We start from the raw sequence: 20,906 nt of genomic DNA, 5'->3' as shown, positions 1-20,906 counted from the left end.
CAGCAGTCCATCACTAAGAAAATATATTCTGAGCAATTAGAAATCATGAGGGAAAAGGTAATGAGGATGGATGTGTCCTAAATTACATGCTGGTTAAATATTTGCAACCAGAGCAGTGCCAGGACTGAGCTCCCTGAGATGCAATCGCGGCATCTGCGGGATTTGCATGTTTCATTAAGAAAAAGTAATGACACAACTTCAAAAGCAGCCTAGGAGAGGAAATGTTCTCCACCAGCTCTAAACCAGAGGCTGCACCCTCAGAACAAAGGCAGGGCAGAGCTCTCAGCCTTCTCTGGGTTTCACTGGGTGGAGGTGGCGCTGGGAAGCTTTGGGGGTTCCAGCTTTGGGGTGCCTCGGGGGCACCTGCCGGGATGCAGCAACGTTCAGTCCGTGTGAATCCTCCTGTCACTGGCACAAACGCTGTAGGGAAACGCTGTCTAAAGCCCTCTGTCCCTCCTGGCAATCCTTGGGATTTGCAACCCATCAGTTTAAGGACATAAAGCCACCTCTAGGCGCCAGGGCAGGGCAACCAGGGCAGCGAGCCATGGAGGGGTGATGGATGCAGGAGAAGAACCTCGTGGCAGGCAGGCAGTGGTGTCAGGCGCCCAGACAGGATCCAGCGGTGGGCGTGAGCCTCGCCGAGCCCCAGCCCAAGCAGCGGCAGCGGCGGCCGATGCTCCGCGTCACTTGTGCCCGCAGCCATCCCTCCGGGAGGGCCCCGCTCCCGCAGCGCCGCCGGAGCCAGCAGGGCGGGCGGCCCAGCCTGTCATTAGGGCCGAGCATCCCCCACCGGGCTGTTTGCCCCATTCGCTTACTCATCGGCTATAATGGACGGGCTGCGGGCGCGCCTTCCTGTCGTGCCTGTTGCTCTGGCCGCAGCCCGCTCCTTGCCCCACGCACGGCTGGGAGCTTCGGGCCTCCCAGCGCCTCGGCCTCCCTGCCTTGCTCCAGCTGGGAAATGGAATGCAAATTGGGTTTCAGGCTGTCTGGGCTGCGCCTTGGTGCGGCGCAGTCTGCGAGCTTTGGCAGGCGGGGAGCGGCGGGGCCGCCGGCGGCAGCGGGATCGGAGCCGCTCCCCCTTCCCGGGGATGCTCCGCAGGAGCCGCTCCCCCTGCCCTTCCCGGGGATGCCCCTCAGGAGCCCCTGCCCTTCCCGGGGATGCTCCGCAGGAGCCGCTCCCCCTGCCCTTCCCGGGGATGCTCCGCAGGAGCCGCTCCCCCTGCCCTTCCCGGGGATGCTCCGCAGGAGCCGCTCCCCCTGCCCTTCCCGGGGATGCCCCGCAGGAGCCGCTCCCCCTGCCTTCCCGGATCTCGGCAGGACCCCTCCCCCTGCCCTTCCCGGGGATGCTCGGCAGGAGCCGCTCCCCCTGCCCTTCCCGGAGATGCTCGGCAGGAGCCGCTCCCCCTGCCCTTCCCGAGGATGCCCCGCAGGAGCCGCAGCCCCTGCCCTCCCCGCCCAGCTGCCATCTCAGCAGGTCCCGTCACGCCGAGCTGTCATCGCACCGAGCCCTGACGCGCCGCGGCCTCGAGCCTTCATTAAAATGGCAAATGGTGAGAGCAAACGGGACACGAGTGACGGGCGCTGGGGCGCAGGGATGACATCCATCCCTCTCCAGATGGAAATCTCTCAGGAACAAAGCAGTGCTCGCTGTGTCCGTGCACCGGTAAGGAGCTGGCATTGGAAAGGCAGCGCCCGAAAGGGACCCTGCTGAATAAGAGGGTGTCACCTCTTCCAGATCAAAGAGCTTTGGAAGGCAGATCAATGCGAGGTCTAACTTGAGGACTGACAGGGTGACTGCCAGCTCGAGCTGCAGATGATACTTTCATCTGAACAATCTGAATTGCAAAACATGTTTTCTTACTGTCTCCCTCCCTTTTGTATCCAGCCTGTTTGTCAGTTTTTATATAACGAAACCTACTTTAAAATGCTGGGTTTGGGTATTTTTGCTGAAATCCACTTTTTGGCTAAGTGGACTTTAACCTCACAGCAGAAAAATCCCATCATTTGGCACAGAACTGCACTCGTCACAATTCTCTGTAAAAAGAAAGACACGTGAAAGCTGTGCCTCCTAAAAAACATTAACCTATATTGTATAAGAAATAACATCCTCTGATTAGGTGTTTTTTAAAGTCATATTTAATGTTAAGATTTTGTCCGTTTGCAAATGAAAAGCATTTCATTATTTTAGTAGTACCCAACAAGAGCTGACAAGAACCATTGCTCTGGGAAATAAAACTGCAGAGGTAAAATCATATTAAAGCAATTATTTAAATCAATCTGTTTCCTTGGAGCAGTTCATTTTGAGTTACTCATGTTGAAATGTTCTATCTATAACACAGGAAGCATTAGGGCTTCACTGCCTGTACATGTGGGTCTGGCTTCTATCCGTCCATCCATCCATCCATCCCAAGTGCAAACCAGGATTCCCATGTATTTTGTGAATTTACTCAATTTCTTACATACATTTGTGAAAAAAACCCAAAACCAAACAACCCAAACTCCACAAAAACAACGAAACCCCCCACAACTGCATCTTCCCTTTTATACATGTTGCATATGAGAATGTCCACGATTTATGCAGGGATTGCACCTTGGATTCAAACACCAGGCTCCTGGCTGCTGTAGAGTCAGTCCTTTGAAGCCCATGGAGCTGCCATGACCTTCAGCAGCTGGAAATCTGCCCCTGTGCATTTCTAATCCATTTCTGGTGTCCCAGGGCAGGAAAGAAAATGCAATATTTGTTTGTGCCATCATTGTCTACTGGCAGTTTCCACAAGGAACTTTTCAATGGATGCACCTGTTTTCTGCTGGGCTCAGTGTTGTCTTAACAGAAAAGCTTTTTATCCCCCTGGAAGCCTTTCTGGGTATGAGTTATACTATTTAAACACTCTTTTCTTTGCTGTTAACATAAAAAAGCTGTGGGAGATGAAAATATTCAAAATGACACAGCAAAGCAGGGACAGGGAAATTGTTGGATGTAGAGCTGAATTGTCCCCCCTGAGGAGAGCACTGGGAACACCTGGGACAAAAGCAGCAGCACAGGCTGTGGGGTGAGCAGAAGAACCACTTCCACAATTCAGAGGGCAGCAAGCAATGAATTTCTGGGTAAGGAGCCAGACAGCTCAGAAGCTGAATAGGGCTATCAAAATGATTGGATATCAGGAAAAATTTCTTCCCTGAGAGGAGTGTCCAGCATTGGAATAGGCTGCCCAGGGCAGTGGTGGAGTCACCATCCCTGGAGGGATTTAAATAATATGTAGGTGTGGGATGTGGCACCTGGGGACACAGTTCTGTGGTGGCCTTGGCAGTGCTTGGTGATCTTAGAGGTCTTTTCCAAACTGAATGATCCTGTGATTCTATGATAATTCCAGATTATTTTAGCTGTTGGTGAGGATGATGGTCCTACAGTCAGGCCACCTTTTGGTGCTGTGGCACAGCCACATCCTCACAGGTTCCCTGGTTCCCTTTCCCAATAGTAAATTTATCATTCCTTCTATGAAAGAATAAATGTTTTATTAATGTTCTACTCTCTAATCATAAGGAAGGAGCAGAGAGTCTTAATTAAGTCATTAGCAGCTGTTATGAGCCTATATTTTGTTCTGTAAACCTGAAAGAATAGATAGTATTAACACTATTAAAAATTTATAACACCTTTCCATCGTATTTTGTGCATGTTTTAAACTGTCCCAAGAAATTAAATTACATGAAGGACATTATTAAAAAAAAAAAAAAAAAAACAAAAAACAAACAGGGTGTGGGACTGATTTGATCTGCCACAGAAACTGCCAAAGCACCAAATGTCCCCTTCCCTAAATTCCAGCCCCAACCTGAACGCTGTCAGCACCACCCTTGTCAGTCTGCAGAGCCTCAAACATTTTCCTCTGGTGCCACGGGGTATCTAACAGGGAATTTAACCCTGGGGCAGCAGGGTGGCTTTTCCTCTAGCTGCCAGAGATTTGTGATCCTTCACAAATTCCTTACAGCAGTCCCTGGGCAGCCAGGACTCTGTAGTAGAAATGATTGACCAGCAACCAAATGGAAATGTCATAGAAAGGGCAGAGGAGGAGCAAACCTCCAAGGAATTTGGATCTGCCACCAACATTAAGATTTCTCTCTGCTCACTGTAGGACTGCCTGAAAAAGCTGGACACAATGGAGCACCCCTGTGAGTTAATCCTTTCACATCGAAAACCTCTCCATAGCTGCCCACTCAATCACAAGGCAAGAAAACAACAGGTACATTCAGCTTTAATGAAATAATCATCAGTTCTATGTACAGCTATAACAGAGGGAAAACCAGACACAAGAGAGGATGCAAACACAACCCCTGACATGGAGAAAGTCACAGGGCAGGGCTGGACTGGGCATTTTTGCCATTCTCCTCCTTTTTTGAAGACGTGTTTCGCCTAGAAGGCAGTACTGAAATAACACCAAATCCTCCCAAAACAGCTTAGCAGGCTGACAGCCTGGCCCTGGGGGGTTATTTTGTGTTTATTTACTAAAGCTTGGACATCCTCCTCTGCAGCTGACTCCAGTGGGATCCCACAGCAATGCTGCAGCCCTCTGCTCAGCACCAGCCTGCCACAGTGCCCAGTGTAATCCTGTAAGCCTCTCCCAGTACCAGGATGGCTTTTCCTACGGTGAGCTGTGGCAGCTCCAAAGGTATGTCTAAAAGTCCTTTAAAAGTCCATTTTTCAAAACTATGGCAAAATACCTGGAAGGACCAGTATGAAGTACAAAGCCATTAAAATTGTACACACTGAATTATCAATAATTAACAAATCAATTATCAATAATAAACAAATTCACAGGAAGAAAAAGACACTTTTTTTCTTTACCAGTCTCTGGGTTTTTTTAAGTTTCACTTGCACAGAGATGAGCTGTGGCTCTTGCTGCTGGCAGTCCTCTCGTGATATCGAGGAGCTGTTTTATCAAGGTTTAAAACATGTTTGTGCACCAGATAGGAGGGACAGGTACAGCCCTTGTATTTCAGCAGGAATCCAAAGCCTGTGCTGGGCAGGGAAATCTCAGTGCACGGTCAGTGAGCAATCACCAAGCACGGCTGCTATTTCTGTGCCAGCTGAGGAACACGCAGGAGAATTCTCTCAGAGGAACACGCTGCCTTGCCCACAGCTGGACACAAATCCCAGCCACGCAGATGCAATCCCATATTTTTAAAAGGCTCCTTTCTCCTGGGGTGCTGGTAGCTGGAGGTGATGCTCACACACACACACACATGGTGCAAACCCCTCGGGCAGGGCAGTTCTGGGGTCTGACAGCAGTAGGATTGTCCAGGCATTTTCCAGCCATGTCCTCATGTCAGGATTTTTTTTCCCTGAGGACTTTGGTAAGATTGTTCCATCATTTCCCTGCATGTTTCAGAGCGAGCTCCATGGCGTGCCAGAGCCTGGTGGCAGCGAGCCGGGCACAATGCGATTCCCAAGGGATGCCTGGGCTGGATGGAGGCGGGAGGGCTTTGAGGGGGGAGCGGTGCGGGACAGGCTCCGCCAGCAGCCGGGGATGCCAGCGGCACTCAGACCAAACCAAAGCAATCCCAGCCTGTGCCGGCAGCACATTGCAGCTTCCCAAACTCTGCTGACTGCTAACACGCATGCAGCTCACTGCTATTTATATCGCATGCCATGGATAAAAAAATATGCTACATCCGAGGAGAGCTTCAGCACGACACCGGGATGGGGATGGAGGAAGGCGAGGGGGGCGAGGGGCTGGCGGCGGCAGGGCTGCTCCTGCCCGGCCAAGCCCGTGATCCCGCAGGGAATTGTGCCCGTCGAGTTCAATGGTGCGAGAAAGGCTCCCCCAGCAGACGAAGCGCTGTCGTTTTCAGCCCGGGGTCAGCAGGGCGAGGCTTATGTGCTGAGCTTTAGCGTGTCTGGAGATGCACAGGCTGCTCCTGACAGGGGAGAGGCCGAGGGAAGGAAGGAAGGAGAGAGCTCGCTGGAACCCGCCGGCTCCGGGCCACAGCACTGACCGCGGCTCCTGGCGCCCGGGCCTAGCGAGGGCCAGTCACAGCACAAAGCACAGCCTGGCATTGATGATTTCTTGTTAATATTGCAGACACTTTGCTCTTCCTCATCTGCAATAAAGGCCCAGCGAGGCTCCAGATGTTTCAGTGTGCCCTGGATCCACCCCAGCAGCAGGTCGGGCACTCGCTGCCTCTCAGGGCCTTTCTTCCAACACGTGGTATGCACAGATCTACAGCGAGAACAGCAGGGAAACAGGGCATGGGGGACAGCAGAGATGTGGCCGTGACAGAAATGTGCCAATAAGTGGAAATACAGTCACTGTAACACCTTAATGTTTCCGCAGCTGTGGCCAGTGGCGCTGTCTGAAGGCCCAGGGGACACGCTGCCCTCAGCAGGGCCTGCCCACGTCCCGGGATCGTTTCACATGGACACAACTGAACGGGCATGCAGAATGAACCACACCGCGGCCCCGGGAGCTCTCCCAGTTCTCCTCACATCCCGCAGGCCAAACGGAGCTTGAAATCACTCCCTCTGCCCTTTCTCTCTGGGCAAGGCTGCCATCACAGAAAGCTGTTGTGCTTATTCTGTTCCAGGGCCATTTCGTTGACCAGCTGCTCTATGGATGACTGAATGGCCGCCTTCACGAGGGAGGAGGCAGTTTCTATGAGGAGCAGCTCGTACTGCTCCCCAGTTCTGTGGCCCTGGTCACCCAGACCCTTCTCCTCTGCCTGGGGACTGCCACCAGCCTCAGGGCCCTCTTTTTGACCAACATCAGCGTTCCTGTTAGATTTTTTATTCCCTTTTTGCTTTTTTTGGTGCAAAACTGGGGAAGGCTCATAGGCCTGGTCAGAGTCTGTGTTGTCAGAGTCCTCAGCTTCGGTGATGGTGATGACGATGCTGACACCAGCGCCTGCATTTGCTTCCAGTATCTGACGGCTGGAGCATTCCTGTGCACTTGCTGCCTCTTGAACACTTGCTGCCTCCTGCACACTTGCTGCATCCTCCACAATTGCTGCATCCTCCACACTTGCTGCCTCCTGCACACTTGCTGCCTCTTGCACACTTGCTGCCTCCTGCACACTTGCTGCATCCTGCACACTTGCTGCATCCTCCACACTTGCTGCCTCCTGCACACTTGCTGCATCCTCCACAATTGCTGCATCCTGCACACTTGCTGCATCCTGCACACTTGCTGCCTCCTGCACACTTGCTGCCTCTTGCACACTTGCTGCATCCTCCACACTTGCTGCATCCTTCACACTCACTGCATCCTGCACACTTGCTGCCTCTTGCACACTTGCTACATCCTGGGCACTCACTGTCTCCTGCACACTCACTGCATCCTGCACACTTGTGGCATCCTGCAGGCTTGCTGTATCTTGCACACTCTCTGCATCCTTCACACTCTCTGCCTCCTGCACACTCACTGTTTCCTCCACACTCACTGCTTCCTGCACACTTGCTGCCTCCTGTGCACTCTCTGCATCCTGCACACTTGTGACATCCTGCACACTTGCTGCCTCCTGCACACTCATGGCATCCTGCACACTCGCTGCATCCTTCATGCCTGTTGCATCCTGCACATTTGCTGCATCCTTCACCCTCTCTGCATCCTGCACACTGATGGTATCCTGCACACTCACTGCATCCTTCACGCTTGCTGCATCCTGCACACTTGTGGCATCCTGCACACTCACTGCATCCTGTGCACTCACTGCATCCTTCACACTTGCTGCATCCTGCACAGTCACTGCATCCTGCACGCTCACTGCTTCCTGTGCACTCACTACATCCTTCACATTCACTGTATCCTTCACACTCACTGCATCCTTCACACTCTCTGCCTCCTGCACACTTGTGGCATCCTGCATACTCACTGTATCCTGCACATTTGCTGCCTCTTGCACACTCACTGTATCCTTTACACTCACTGCATCCTTTACACTCACTGCATCCTGCACATTTGCTGCCTCCGGCACACTCGCTGCATCACCTCTGGATGCCAACTCACTGAAATCAGTTACAGTCTCCTCAGCTTTGCACTCCTTAGAAAGATTTATGCTCTTTTCCAATTCATCCCTTTCAGGCATCTCTTTGCAGACATGAGGGATTTCCTGGCACTCTGTGATTTCAGGGGCATTGTCAGGTTGATCTTTAGAAGCAGGCACTTCGGGAGCAACTGCCCTGCCCTCCTCATCGTCTGTGGCTGAGGGCATACTCACTTCCTGCTGTTTGTCCTGGGCTATTTCATCAAATGTCTCTGAACTAGTTATCTCCAGCTGAACAGTGCACTCCGAATGTTCTGCATCCCGTGTGGGCTCTGTCAGGGGCTCACTCTTCCCAACAGAGGTGTCATTTTCCTTTGCTGTACGGTTGTCCTCTTTCACTGAATCCTGGTCCTTTTTTATTGTATCCTGGTCCGTCTTCATTGTATCCTGGTCCTCCTTCATTCTATGCTGCTCCTGCTTCACCGTATCCTGCTCCTCCTGTGCAGAGACTGGCCTGAGGGATTCAGACTTGTCCGTCGGGGCCGAATCCTCTGGCTCTTCAATAGCCTTATTCACAACACCCATCACTTCATTTGCTTGAGCACTGGCCTCTGACTCCTCCACTGCTTCTGAGGGGCTGGGTTTTTTCTTACCTCTGGAGAACCTCACACAGGGCATCTTCACCCCAGAGCTCGCCCGTTTCTTTGGGAGGTCTTGCGCACAGCTCTCCTCAGCATCCACCTCCAGCTGCACTTGGGAATCAGAGGGCACCTTCTTCCGTGAGGAGGATTTCTGCCTTCTCTGAGGCCTGGCAAGGTTTTTGATGGCTGCCCAGGTTCCTCTGGAGGATCGTGGTGGATTGGAAGCCTTGGCCTCCCCTTGGTCAGCGCTGACACACTGGCTTTTCTCCTCTGAGGCTCCTTCGCACGCATCCTTCACAGTCAGCCCCTTCTTACAGGACTTCTTCCGTTTCTTAAAACACAGCATGGAGGGTTTTTTAGCTTGTTCCTCTGGTGGGGAACATGTGGCCCCTGTGCTGGGAGTCTCTGCCTCTCTTGGGTTCTCCATCTCAATTTCCTTAGCTGCCTTCACCATATTCTCTTCTCCTTTGTTGGCGTTGTGCTGCCGATTTTCCTGATCAATGCTTCAGACACAAGAACTGCAGAGATGCTCAAAGTGCATTTTTTTCCCCAAACGGATTTCCAGATAACGTTTGTTGCTTTGTAACGAGCCTATGTGGCAGTGAGAAGAAGTTCTGCTGGAGCTGTTGCATCCACTTTATAACTCCCACTTTGCCTTATTACTCACTTTATCACCTCTCCAAGGAATCCCTGGTAGATGTGCAGCTGAACAGGCTTCTCCTTGGCTTTGCTGGCCTCAGTCACTCTCATCTCTGGAGCAACCCACTTCCAGTTGTGCTTGGTCTAACTGTATAATGGCCAGGCTGACATACCTTTTTTTTTCCCCCAAAGGATGACAAATCAAGCCAAGAATTAACAATTTTTATTCACCCCACGGACCTGGAAGGAACTTGCACTTTGTGAGCTCTCTGAAATTCCACATTGCCCAGGGAGTTTGATGGAAGCACCAGTGGAAGCAGCGGCTGTTTTCTGCCCCCCAGTGACAAGGTCAGACGCTGCTTTGCCTTGGCTTTGGTTTCTGCTTCAGTTCCCCTCGCATGTTACATGAAATTTGCTGCAAAGCATGACCAGGGCTTTCATCTTTTTATCTGGAACACAATAAATGAGTGATAAGACCCGTAGAGAAATTTTTTAAAAGTACTAAAAAGTTTTTTCTCCCTAAACATTTTATTTTGGGAGGCAGACCAGGGCTGGATGCACTATGGCACATTTTTTTCACTAATTAGCATCAATATCCAAAGGCAAAATAAGGCCACAAGATGTCAACCCAGTGATGTTCCATCACAGAAAGTACTATTTTGCTATTTTATGTGGTAAAAAAGTTCTTCTTTTATATAACTGCCCATATTATGGCGAATACTTATTACACAGGCACACACATATTTCCTTCTCCTACGGTTTGCTAAATCCTTTCCCCACTGCTCCATATGCACTTATAGTTCCAGCTAGGGAAATTACACCCTGAGACAGCAGATATTTTTATCTTTAATGCACCATATGACAATATGCAAAAACAGAGAATACAAAAAGGAGGCTTGAGGAATACAAAAGCGAAATCACATGGCAAGAAGGGAGCTTATTTATACTACGTGCATGCCTCCCATGGCAACCTCAATTAACACCGTGTGTGCTCATCAAAGACATGATGTTATAAGATGTGTGTCAACCTTAGCAAAAAAAAAAAAAAAAAAAAGGAAAAAAAAAAGGGAAAAAGCTCTGCCTCGAAATATCACCAGAACCTTTTAGACAGAACGATGCAAAAAGGTGTTACCACAAACAGACCAACTTCTGCAGGACGGGCTCGGGGGCTCCGGGCAGGGCTTTACACGGCATTTCGTGCTCTGCTTTTCAGGAGTAGGGTGATTAAAAGGGGGTTCCGGGGCACGCTTCCCCCGCAGCACATCTGGTTTTTAAGAGATTATTATGATTTTAATGAGGCTATTTTAAGGGGAACCGAGCGGAGCTGTCAGAGCCGTGCGAGCGCAGCAGCCGCTGCCCCGAGCGCATCCCGCATCCCGCATCCCGGCTCCGCCGCCCCCGCGCCCGGCAAGTTTTGGGGGCGTTCGCGGGGGCGCAGCAGGACCCGCCCGGCAGCGCCGCTCCCCCGCCGGGTCCCCCCACGGCCGGACCCCTCCGAGGCCACGCGGGGCTCCCAGGGCAGCGACCGCCGAGGCGGCCCCGGGACCGCGCTGCTGCCGCCGCCCCCGCGGGTGTCCCCGAGGCGGAGCCGCCCCCGGCCCCGGCTCCGCGCCCCCCGCGCCCTCACCTGCAGCCCGGCCCGGCCCGGCCCCGCTCCGCTCCGCGCGGCTGCGCTGCCGCCGCCGCCTCCGCCGCAGCCGCGCCCCCCGGGCCGGCGGGGAGGGCGCTCCCGCAGCCCCCCGCCCCCCGCCAGCCCCCGGCCCGCCCCCCGCCCCGGTCGGCACCTGCTCGCCGCCTCCTGCCGCCGGGGGGAGAGCGCCGCTCCCCGCTCGCCGATCAGCATCCCTTCCCCTGGCGGGGCACGATCCCTCGCCCGCTGGCACAGCAACCTTCCGTCCCCTCCCAGGCTGTGCACGGCAGCTGCAGACCCCAAAACCACCAACTTGAGCTCGGGGTGAAGTCCTCCCAGCAATCGAGCTGCGGTTTGGAGTTCGGATCCCAGCGGCAACGGAGCCCGGAGCACACCTCGCGGGGAGGAGGGACAGCTAGGGGTGTCCTGGCTTGGTGCGAAAGGTTCCTGGCTTGCTCTTGTTTTTTGTGTCCCACCTAAAACATTCACAGCCTTCAGCACTCACTGTTGGAGGTGCTGCAAGAGCTACACCTTTGGAGGTGGAGATAAGGACAGCCAGCTCTTGGCTTCAAACTAATCCATGCCCAAAACACCAGAGAAAGTGCCTCTGTTATCGGAGCCTTTCTTCTCTCCAAAGCAGCTGAGATCTGACTTTAAAAAATCACGTCTCCAGCTGTGATGATTGATGGGAGAGCCTCCATTAAAAGGACTTCCCAGTGCAGCTGATGAACTACAGGAAACTGCAGTTGAGATGCCCGAACGTCCCCATTCATCTCCGCGGGGAGCTGACGCCCACAAAGGCTTTACAGACATTAACTGCTTCACAGCGTGTTTGCACACGAGAAACTGAGCAAAGCAGCACTCTGAACTTGCAAGTGGCTTCCAGTGTAGGCCAGGCTTAGAAAAACACACATGGCCTCCCCCCTCCTCAGCTTCTTCATGGGAAAAAAGGTACAAAATGGATTAGTTGGGCTGAAACACCAGCCAGGAGGGCTGAAAAAGTGCATTGAGCATCACAAGGAATTGCCTTTTTAAAAGCTCCCCTCTGAGATGTGTTTGCTCGCATTCACTCAGGATAATAAACTTCATTTGGAAACAGCTTCTCTCCTGAGGTGGGTGGTGGGTTCTAATTATGATCCACTGCTTTATTAAAGCCAAGTGAGGCCCTTCAAAGCAAGGAGCTTTTCCCTCGTTGCAGTTGGAGGCAGGAGGGAGGGAAGCAGACAATGAGGATGGTAATGTGAGGCTGGGGAATGTGGTGGTGTGATGGGAGGCAAGCTGCCATGAATCCCCTCGGGAGCACTTTGCATGGAATCCAATTATTGCCGACTCTCCAGGGGCAGATGGCAGCACCAGTGGCTGTGGTGAAAGGGAAATAAAACGCAAACAAAGCACCAGGTCAGAAGTTGGGTAAGCTGGACAGGAGATGCTGGCCCAGCTGGATCCTGTTTTCTTTCTGTGGTGCTGGTGACACACAACAAGCCAACCAAGCAACACCTTCTCCCCTTTCTTGTCCCCAGCACTACCTAAAACCATAAGTCTGTGTTATTTCTTACAGGATGTGAAGCAGTGCTCTCACAACAGCACAGCATAGGGACGGATGGCTGGAACACCAGCTAAGGACCAGGCCACAAATAGCCCACAGAGTAGAAATTTGTACATAATTAGTTTTTTCTCTAAGCAACAGGAGGAGAAGAGAACCACTGAGTACTTAGCTAGGAGAAATTAAGTGTCCTCTGTGTCCTATTTGATAGGACAAGACCTAGCTGGCACCCTTAACTGCAAAGGAGAGTATTAAAAAAATAACCTATTTATGTATCCATCCTGCAGGAGAAAAAAGAGGTTGGAAGTGCAGGTTAGAAAACATTCCCCATTGATCCCTGGAGATGCTTGGGGCTGTTTTTTTGGCCCTTGTGCTTTGTTGTTGTGCAGCAAACCCTTCAAAGCTCGTGCCTGATCCGGCGCTGTGCCTCACTGCAGGAGGGGGACTAGCAACCTCTTGAACCATCTCTCTCAAGCACATGGCTATGATCTCATGCTAAACTAAAAGGAGGCTAATCTTAGCATAAATTTGCACTTATCCCATCTTTCATAAGCATAAAATGAAGGTGGAACACAGAGCACTTGCAGGAAAAGCAGCGTAGCAGGGAAGATTAAATGTAGGAACTGACAGCAGCCTTGGCAGCATCTGCTCTGGCACCCTGCTCCAGGGAAGGCTGGGCCCAGGGGCTGCAGGGACCCCCAGCCAGGCTGGGCAGCACTGGGGGAGCCCCTCCTGACCCCCTGCAAGGGGACTGAGCCTGCCAGGAAACCCTTGGCTGGGTTACATCAAAAAGAACATTTCAGGAGGCTGTGAATGCATCTCAAATACTCTCATAACCATTTTAAGTGTTCTGTCTGCTTGTGTCACAACCAGGTAACTTTTATGTAATTATTCTCCCCTCTTGAATAATTGAAGAGATAGAGATCTTTCTCTCCATATCCATATATATATATATTCACACACAGTATCTGTGTACTACAAATGCTCTCCTACGTTGGTGCACACCTACATCCTGATCCTCCCAGTTCTCACCAAATTTGGAATGTTTTTAGATTCAGTTCTGATACAAGCAGATGGGCCTCATGACTGTTAATTCAGATATTCTGCAGTCAGATGCAAGTATCTCACATTCACAGAATAATTCAGGTAGTTTATTTCCTACAGACAACATACATCATCCAGGGAAGGAAACCAGATTAAAACACACACACCCTGGTGCATTGCAGGCTACTTATTACTGCAATAATCACTCCTACTTGTCAATACAATGATTGCTGTTGTGTGTAGTTAATCACAGGAATAAATCCTAATTCAGTAATCTCAGTGCATACATTAAAACCCAAAAAGCACTTGAAGTATTTGCCAGTTTATTTGTATTAGTTAAAAAATTGGCAGCAATGCTATCTTCATGTTACAAAATGATTTTTGGCCTGCTGACAAAACCTGCTACAAATCACTTGATCACTATTCACATTCTCTATTGATCAGAAAGGTACCATGTGAAAGAAGGCCTGTCAATGGTGTAACTGCACTTATGGTTGAGCAGGAAATGGTTCCAAGGACACATTTGGCAGAAGCCACAGATATGGGCCAGTGCTTCCAGATCTGCTCTGCAGAGCTTTCATTCCATGGACAGAAGAACACAGCAGTCACAGCTGGGCCTGGGCTGTCTCTGATGTAGCTCAGGTGTCTGCAGGAGAAACTCCCAGCAGAAGGCAGGGGAAGCACTCGTGGAGAGCTCTGGGGAGCAAAGGGGATCCTCCCTGCTCCTCTGAAGTGACACTGGAGCAGGGCCAGGGCACAGCAGCTCTCCCGTGGTGAGAAGAGCGACAGAGGATTCCACAAAGGGGAAACTGCAGCCAGCAAGACTTCTAAAGATAATACATGTGCAAAACCCTGATGGTTAAGACAATTAAAGTCCCAAGACTGTTTCAAACAGCTCCAGCTTTAGGATTTTTAATTATTAAAATCATGTCACTGAATCAAAAGAGGTCATTAAAGCCAAGCTTCTGTATTCTGCTTCAGCTACAATCATGAAGAGGGAGGTCTGTAGAGGAAGTTTGCTTTATATGCTCAGTGTCAACTAGCTTGGAAGGCAGTAGTTTAAAAATTATTACAGATTAAAAGTTACTGGTTGATTCTTCAGTACTCCTCCTTACAGTCACTTCTTGCACTATATTCTCACTGATGTCTTATTCTGACTTTAAAAAAGATCAGAGCACAGTTCCATTTACATGACTCATCAGGTGTTCTTCTGGGAGCTAAAAACAAAAATAAAATTTAATTACTATTATATAGTACTGCAGGCAACTTTCAGGCTGAATTATTATAAAATGTCATTTGGAAACATATGGCATAATATGGGATTGGCTTAACTCCATTATCTCAAGATCTTTGCAAAAATAAAGCCCAAATATTGAAGGCTTTCAAGAAGGCACCAACCTCAATAATTCCTTTCAGAAGAGCCCATTTACTTCTCCTGACACTGGGTCCAGGTCTATATCATAGAAGCAGGGTCTTGTTGGAAGTCCTGGCATGGTGCTCATCTGGACAACAAGAGACACAATGTTAAATGGCAGTGGCAGCATTTTTGGGCACAACATCCAACAATGAAGACTTAAATAGCAACAGCTCCCTGAACACCAACAGACCACAGAATGATGGCCATGGACTGTTTTGAAGCACCTCATGAGAACCAGAAACTCCTGGCTCAATAGACAGATATGAAGTTCTGGCTTTTTATGAGGATTAAATTTGGTTTCTGCAGCTGCAAGCAACTGAGCCCAAGATCTGGCAAAATACTTGGCTATGCAGCTGACCAGTTCACTGTTGGAGGAGTGTTTATGGACTTTGCTATGATGAGACAATTAATTCTGAAGTTTTCTGAGTACTAAAGTGAAGATACAAATTTTAATACAACTTTGCCAGCTGTAAAGTCTCAGTTGATTACAATTCCTTGAGAATCTAGAACTAGACATGTTAAATAATCAGGAATAATTACGGAACACACTCAGAAGGGCTGTTCAGAGGCAGAACTGAAGCTCACAAAGCAGCTGCCAGCACTACTGCCTCAGGCCAGTCCTCTGCACTTGTCCCACTGCTGAGTACCCAGTTTCAGGATGCAGAACAAGGCTGGCAGGAACTACACCTGGCCTGATTTATCCTTGCAGCTGACAGCATTTCCCCTCCCCTGGGGCAGCATTTAGCCCAGCAGCACACACAGGCTGAACATGGACTCTACAAGGGTCCCTGACCATGTTTGGTACTTTGTGTCAGTGGCCATTAACTGCTTTTATAAAAAGGGAGAACTTGAAAGGTCTCATTTTCTATCTGCATCACCCTGCCTCAGCTTTCACAGTCAGCATTGCTATGCCTGTCTCCATTAGATTAAACATCTCTTTGGCAACCTGGTATTTTCTCCCTGAGCAAGTATTTTGCACGCTAATCAAATTACCTCCCCATCTTCCTTTTGATAATAAGCTAAGCAGCAAGAAGGCAAAGCTCTGTTGGTGAGGTCTTTCCTGCAGTTCTCAAAACTGGTCAGGGAGCTTTTGGAGTCCCAGCCCATTTTCCTCAGCCATTTAAAAGTGCTAACACCAGTCCCACATGTACTGTACCACTGCAAGTCTTTCATGGGTTATGCAGAGGTAAAAATCACTGAAGTCCCCTCTTTGTAATGAATTCTGAGGCTGCATTAGCTTTTTATGAGAGCCACTGCCTTCCCAGACAGAGAAGAGGAGGGTCACAGAGAGGACCCCCATTCCCTGTCTTTGTGCTCAGCTGTATAAATATTTTGCTCTCAGGAACATCTCACAGAAGTATTAAGAGGTTCAAAGTGCCCAGAGGGGTTTTCCTGTTCTCAGCTCTCAGTCTCTGGCCACGAAGAGCAAGAAACTTCCTATTTATTTATGTACCACTGGAGACTCATGGAGCTTTGTAGATCTCCACCTCCAGATTCAGAGGGCCACAGCAGGAGCTCAGAGAGTGACATTCAATAGAGTAGGAGGTGCTGCAAATGTGCCTGACTTTGCCATTTCTTGCACTTTCTATTTTGAAATGAACAGTCAATTTTTCCTCCTTTCCCATCCAGAGGGCAACCCACAGTGGCTACTCTGCTATCTATTACTTCAAGGCAGTCTGCTCAAACCCCAAATTTCCATGCAGTGCAGAATAATTTCCATCCAGGCTACTAATTTTCTGTACAAGTGTCTACAATGCTTCATGCAGTTATTTTCAGAGCTGAAGGAATGAACTTTTTCTCATTTATCCTCCTCCCCTTTAATACCACATGTGCTCAAAAGGAACAGAGGGCAATTCACACTATTTACTTACAAGAAAAAACTTAGACCACCTGGGTATAATCAAATCCCTTACATGATTTCAAATAAAACCAATACCAACCAAACATATATTTGTTGCTCTTGTGGATTTTTCAAAATAAATGCCATTTAGGATCTAAAAAGCAGAGCTGAATAACAGAATTGTTTTCAATTCAGCAGCACCAGAAAAGAACCAAATCAATCTGAGTCCAATGATTTATTTCATTTAAATCTAGATAACCTTTGAAATTATATTTCCTTAAAAATTTCACAGTATTTCATGGAGGTACAACAGTTTCAACTTTAAGCCAGAAAGGAAAATTCCAAACCTCAGAAGCTGAGAAAAAAATAAAGCAAGATGTGCCTTTGTGATTAACTTCAGATAAAAAGAATAGGCACACACCAGTGATTAATTTCACCTCACATTTATCCTAAAAGCTTCTGCATAGAGCTACATATTTGTTGCATTTTCAGCTCACAGTTCAATGGCTGCTGCCTAAAATTTATTCTGAGGCTAACACATCCCCTGCTGAATGGGTTTAAAATAAGGATCTGATTCAAAATGCCCCAGATTGTTTCTCAAAAGGACATCCATTCCCTGGGCTTTAGACATCACAGAAGAGTGATCACGTCCCAGCCAGAAGACTTATTGTTAACTCTGGCAGAATTAACACCATGATTTGCTACATAGCCAAGAAAACATTAGGAAATGGGTACAGGAGCAGAAAGGAAAAAGTCCAACTCCATAGAAACTGAAGACATCAGAAAAAGAGCCAAAACGTTAGTTTTAATGTCTGAAAACATCTCCCTCTTGTTTACTCATTAATGCAGTGTACCCTTTCCTTCTCCAATGCTTATGGAATAAATAATAAAATAAATCATTGTTTGGACTAGATCTTGGCTTGCAAAAAATGCCATTTATAACAGGAACAGGCATGCTATCTTTCATTCCATCCCAAAACACACATTAGTCTTTAGAACATGGATGAGACAGACTTTAATCAGGATGTGATTACCTTATTTATGCTGGATAATCTGGAAACCTTAACTACCTTTTTTTAAAAAAAATAATTAAAAGAAAAAGGCAGCCAATATTTGGCTCTAGCTAGCATTTGAAGGGAGAGAGGATCCAACTCTTAAATCAGCAAACTTCATCAACTGAGTCATGCACCCCTAATGCTTCTGAAACTTTATTACAACAAACATGTTGAAATGAAGACCTCAGGAAAAGGTTCAGGGCTAGTAAACATGAAGAAGAGCTGCTTACTCCACCTGCCTCATGCCCTAAGGTAATCTAACTAGTCGCTCAACATTTGCCCAGAAGAGATTCCCCAGGTAAGATTTCCAGTGGATCCTTTCATCCTAGTGCTGTTTCTAGGGATGCAAACCTGAAGGTGGGTTCATTTTGCAGATAGCTCCTCTTTCTGCCAGGCAATTCATAACAAAGCTGCTCCAGGATCCTGTTTCCATTGTTGCTACTCTCTCCCCTCTCAGCTGACAATATGTCAATCATATCAAAGAACAGAAACTAGAAACTGAAGGGCACATGAAATGAGTTGCTGGAATTGTTGCAGGCTGAACAGCAAACAGATGGTCAGCAAAACCATGAGAACCAAAGAGGAGGGGAGCCTGATGAATGATTGATAGCAGAGCTCAGCTTTGCTTTGGAGGGGTCTCACCCAGAGACATCTGCTCTGTAAGCTCAGGAGGGGTTGCCTTGCTGTGCCCTGATCCACAGCTGTACACAGAGGTCACCTGCAAAGTGTTTCACCAGGAATGCAAAGCCTCAACCAGGTGGGCCAAGGATTCCTCCCTCTACCAGCCTGCTGTTCCTGCAACTCACAAACTACAGAGCTCACCCTTTTCTCAAAACTGAGGAAAAGAGATGTGGGACCTGAGGAATACAGCAGGGGCTTGCTAATTATTCAAATGTGAAATGGTCTGTTTCAGCCTCCATCTCCTCCCTGAGAAAAGCCCCTATTAAGGCACCTGATACACTGGACTGTTAAAACACCAAGTGTAAATGACAAGGACTCTCCTAATTTAGGACACTGAACAGAAAGTGACTCCTGGAATGCACATGAGGTTTTTTCCTCACCCACAGCTGCCACATACCGTTCCCACCAGGGGATACAAGAACCCAGCCCCAACACTGGCCCGAACGTCTCGGATTGGCAGAACAAAACCTGTAGGTGCTCCTTTTTGTTCAGGGTCATGAGACAATGACAAATGAGTCTTAGCCATGCAGATTGGCAGGTTTCCAAATCCCTGGGAAAAGAGAAAGAAAATGAATGACATAAGTGGAAAAACCAGTAATTTTTCCAGTACAAAAATCTAATTGCTCTATTGTGCCACTCTCTGCAGACATCAGGCATTTTATTCCCCAACAAGTGCTTCATCCACAGCCTGTCAGATCCACTGATCAAGCTACATCCCCATTGCTTCTCTCTCAAATTCTCTCCCCACCCTCCATTAAGTACTAAAGAAAGAACCACCATGTCCCTTGGCACATCCAGCTGAGGAAAAAATTAATGGTATGGAAGTGTCGGATATACAACCTTGACAGCCAACTCTCTTCAGCCTACTCTCTTCCCAAAATGTTGAACAGCTCAGAGTTAAAGTTTTGTTCAGGTGAAGTCAGTAATTAGAAGTGTTTGATCAATACAATTGTAGGTTGTGAGGAAGTGGCAATTGCATGCCTTTGGGATTTTGATGGACTTGTAAAGGAATATATAAGAAGCATGAAAAAGTGAGAAGCTCTATATGCCAGTAGTAAATGGACTGCAAAAGGAAAATTGGTTACAGCACCCTGAAGCCAATGAACTCCCAGTCCTCACATTGCTTTTCTCTTCAAAGACCTTCAATAATGCAGAAGCAGGTAAATTGACAACAATTTCACATGTAAGACGAGCAAAAGCAACACCACAACCCGAAAACACTGAATTCAACAACCAGATGGCAAGTTCAAAACTTAAAAAACTTTCCACATTAAGTCTTGTATAACCCACAGAACTCTTTCCCCAAAATAATTGTGACTGAGAAAAATCCACATGGAATCAAAAACTGATTAGTGGAACTTGATCTCAATGGAACAAGACAGAAAAATAATCAGAGACTATTTAAAACCAGCGTAATGAGTTGTAATTCCCTAATTCTCTAAATGCTGAAAGACTGGAGAGTATAGTAGGGAAAGATCATTAAATCCTCCTACCCCTTCTCCCCAAAACTACCACAGATGGGTGGTACTGGGCCACATGAGTGAGTTCTGTCTTCTTCACTAGAAGACAAAGTAAATTTCTCATTTCCCACATCCTTTTCTTTGTCTGCCATAGCAGCATTTAATGAGTCCTGGATAAGGACACGATTTGAGTGAAGATTCCCTTGCAACACAGCTTGAACACCCCTGTTCAGTACGATGATTTTGACTGAAAAGCACCACTGCTACTAGGTGGTGTGGAAAACTCACCTGCTTGGTGTACAGGGCAACTTTCTCCTGTGCTTCTGGAAGTAGCTCAATGTCTCTTGCCCCATAGACCTGCTGGGCAATAAGCCTGATCTTGTCTACAATAGGTAGCTAGGAGAACAAAAAAGACAGGCAAGTCAGCATGGCCAAGGCACAAAGCCCTGCAGCATCACAGCAGTTTCAGGTCCTCCACACATCATCAAGTGCACTTCTACAGACATAAGGCTTAATTCCATTTGCTGTAGAACAAAATACAGAGTAATTTGAGAGCTTTTAAAACATGTTTCAATATTTCAATGGGTAGCCAAAACAGTAAGAAGTGACTAACTAGGTTTGTGAGACTCGTGCAATCAGTGTTTCAATTCTAACATCACATTTCCTCTCAATTTCTCAGGCAGCCTTTTAGCCCTAACAACTTAAGCTAGTGAAACCAACTGATATAAACAAAGCATCTCTGCAATAGTGCAAGTTCCTACCTCCACATTATAGAGGAACCTGAAGTTGTTGGGTGCCTGGGATGCTCTCTGAACAGCTCGGGCCAGGGCCAGGGCTCCTTTCCCTCCCTCTGCCCAGTGAGTGCACTCCACAGCATCGAATGCTCCTGCCTCCTTTGCATGCTGGACTACAAGGGCCAGCTCAGCCTTTGTATCTGTCCTGCAAGGAGAAAGTTTGCATGTTTGTACCAGGATGCACACACAGT

The 20,906-nt window shown here is 48.5% G+C and overlaps 2 protein-coding genes across 7 annotated transcripts in view; both read right to left on the bottom strand.

The window, feature by feature from the left end:
• Positions 1-4,231: 4,231 nt before the first annotated feature.
• Positions 4,232-11,472, bottom strand: AKAP5 (A-kinase anchoring protein 5). Of its 6 annotated transcripts, none has more exons than XM_064713905.1 (3): positions 11,036-11,472; positions 10,395-10,515; positions 4,232-9,700 (listed from the first exon to the last, which is right to left on the bottom strand). In XM_064713905.1, the coding sequence occupies exon 3, from the start codon at positions 9,064-9,066 to the stop codon at positions 6,544-6,546; it is 2,523 nt and encodes an 840-aa protein (XP_064569975.1). In that variant the 5' UTR covers positions 9,067-9,700; positions 10,395-10,515; positions 11,036-11,472; the 3' UTR covers positions 4,232-6,543. The 6 variants fall into 6 exon arrangements, with proteins under 6 accessions (XP_064569975.1, XP_064569971.1, XP_064569970.1 ...); XM_064713901.1 differs by lacking the exon at positions 11,036-11,472 and adding an exon at positions 10,879-10,976 and having other exon boundaries at positions 10,384-10,515; XM_064713900.1 differs by lacking the exon at positions 11,036-11,472 and adding an exon at positions 10,879-10,976.
• Positions 11,473-13,548: 2,076 nt separating this feature from the next.
• The window catches only part of MTHFD1 (methylenetetrahydrofolate dehydrogenase, cyclohydrolase and formyltetrahydrofolate synthetase 1), a 40,413-nt gene continuing 33,055 nt past the window's right edge, over positions 13,549-20,906 (bottom strand). Inside the window, exons 24-28 of the mRNA XM_064714417.1 lie at positions 20,683-20,860; positions 20,210-20,317; positions 18,859-19,011; positions 14,867-14,970; positions 13,549-14,685 (exon numbers count right to left, since the gene is read on the bottom strand). Coding sequence (XP_064570487.1) covers positions 14,881-14,970; positions 18,859-19,011; positions 20,210-20,317; positions 20,683-20,860 — 529 coding nt within the window. The 3' untranslated portion in view covers positions 13,549-14,685; positions 14,867-14,880. The remainder of the gene's footprint in view (positions 14,686-14,866; positions 14,971-18,858; positions 19,012-20,209; positions 20,318-20,682; positions 20,861-20,906) is intronic.

The sequence above is a fragment of the Zonotrichia leucophrys genome, chromosome 5 (assembly GCF_028769735.1).
Source record: "Zonotrichia leucophrys gambelii isolate GWCS_2022_RI chromosome 5, RI_Zleu_2.0, whole genome shotgun sequence".
NCBI classification, from domain to species: domain Eukaryota; kingdom Metazoa; phylum Chordata; class Aves; order Passeriformes; family Passerellidae; genus Zonotrichia; species Zonotrichia leucophrys.
Note: the sequence above shows the minus strand (reverse complement) of the source record. Positions and strands in the feature narration are given on the sequence as shown.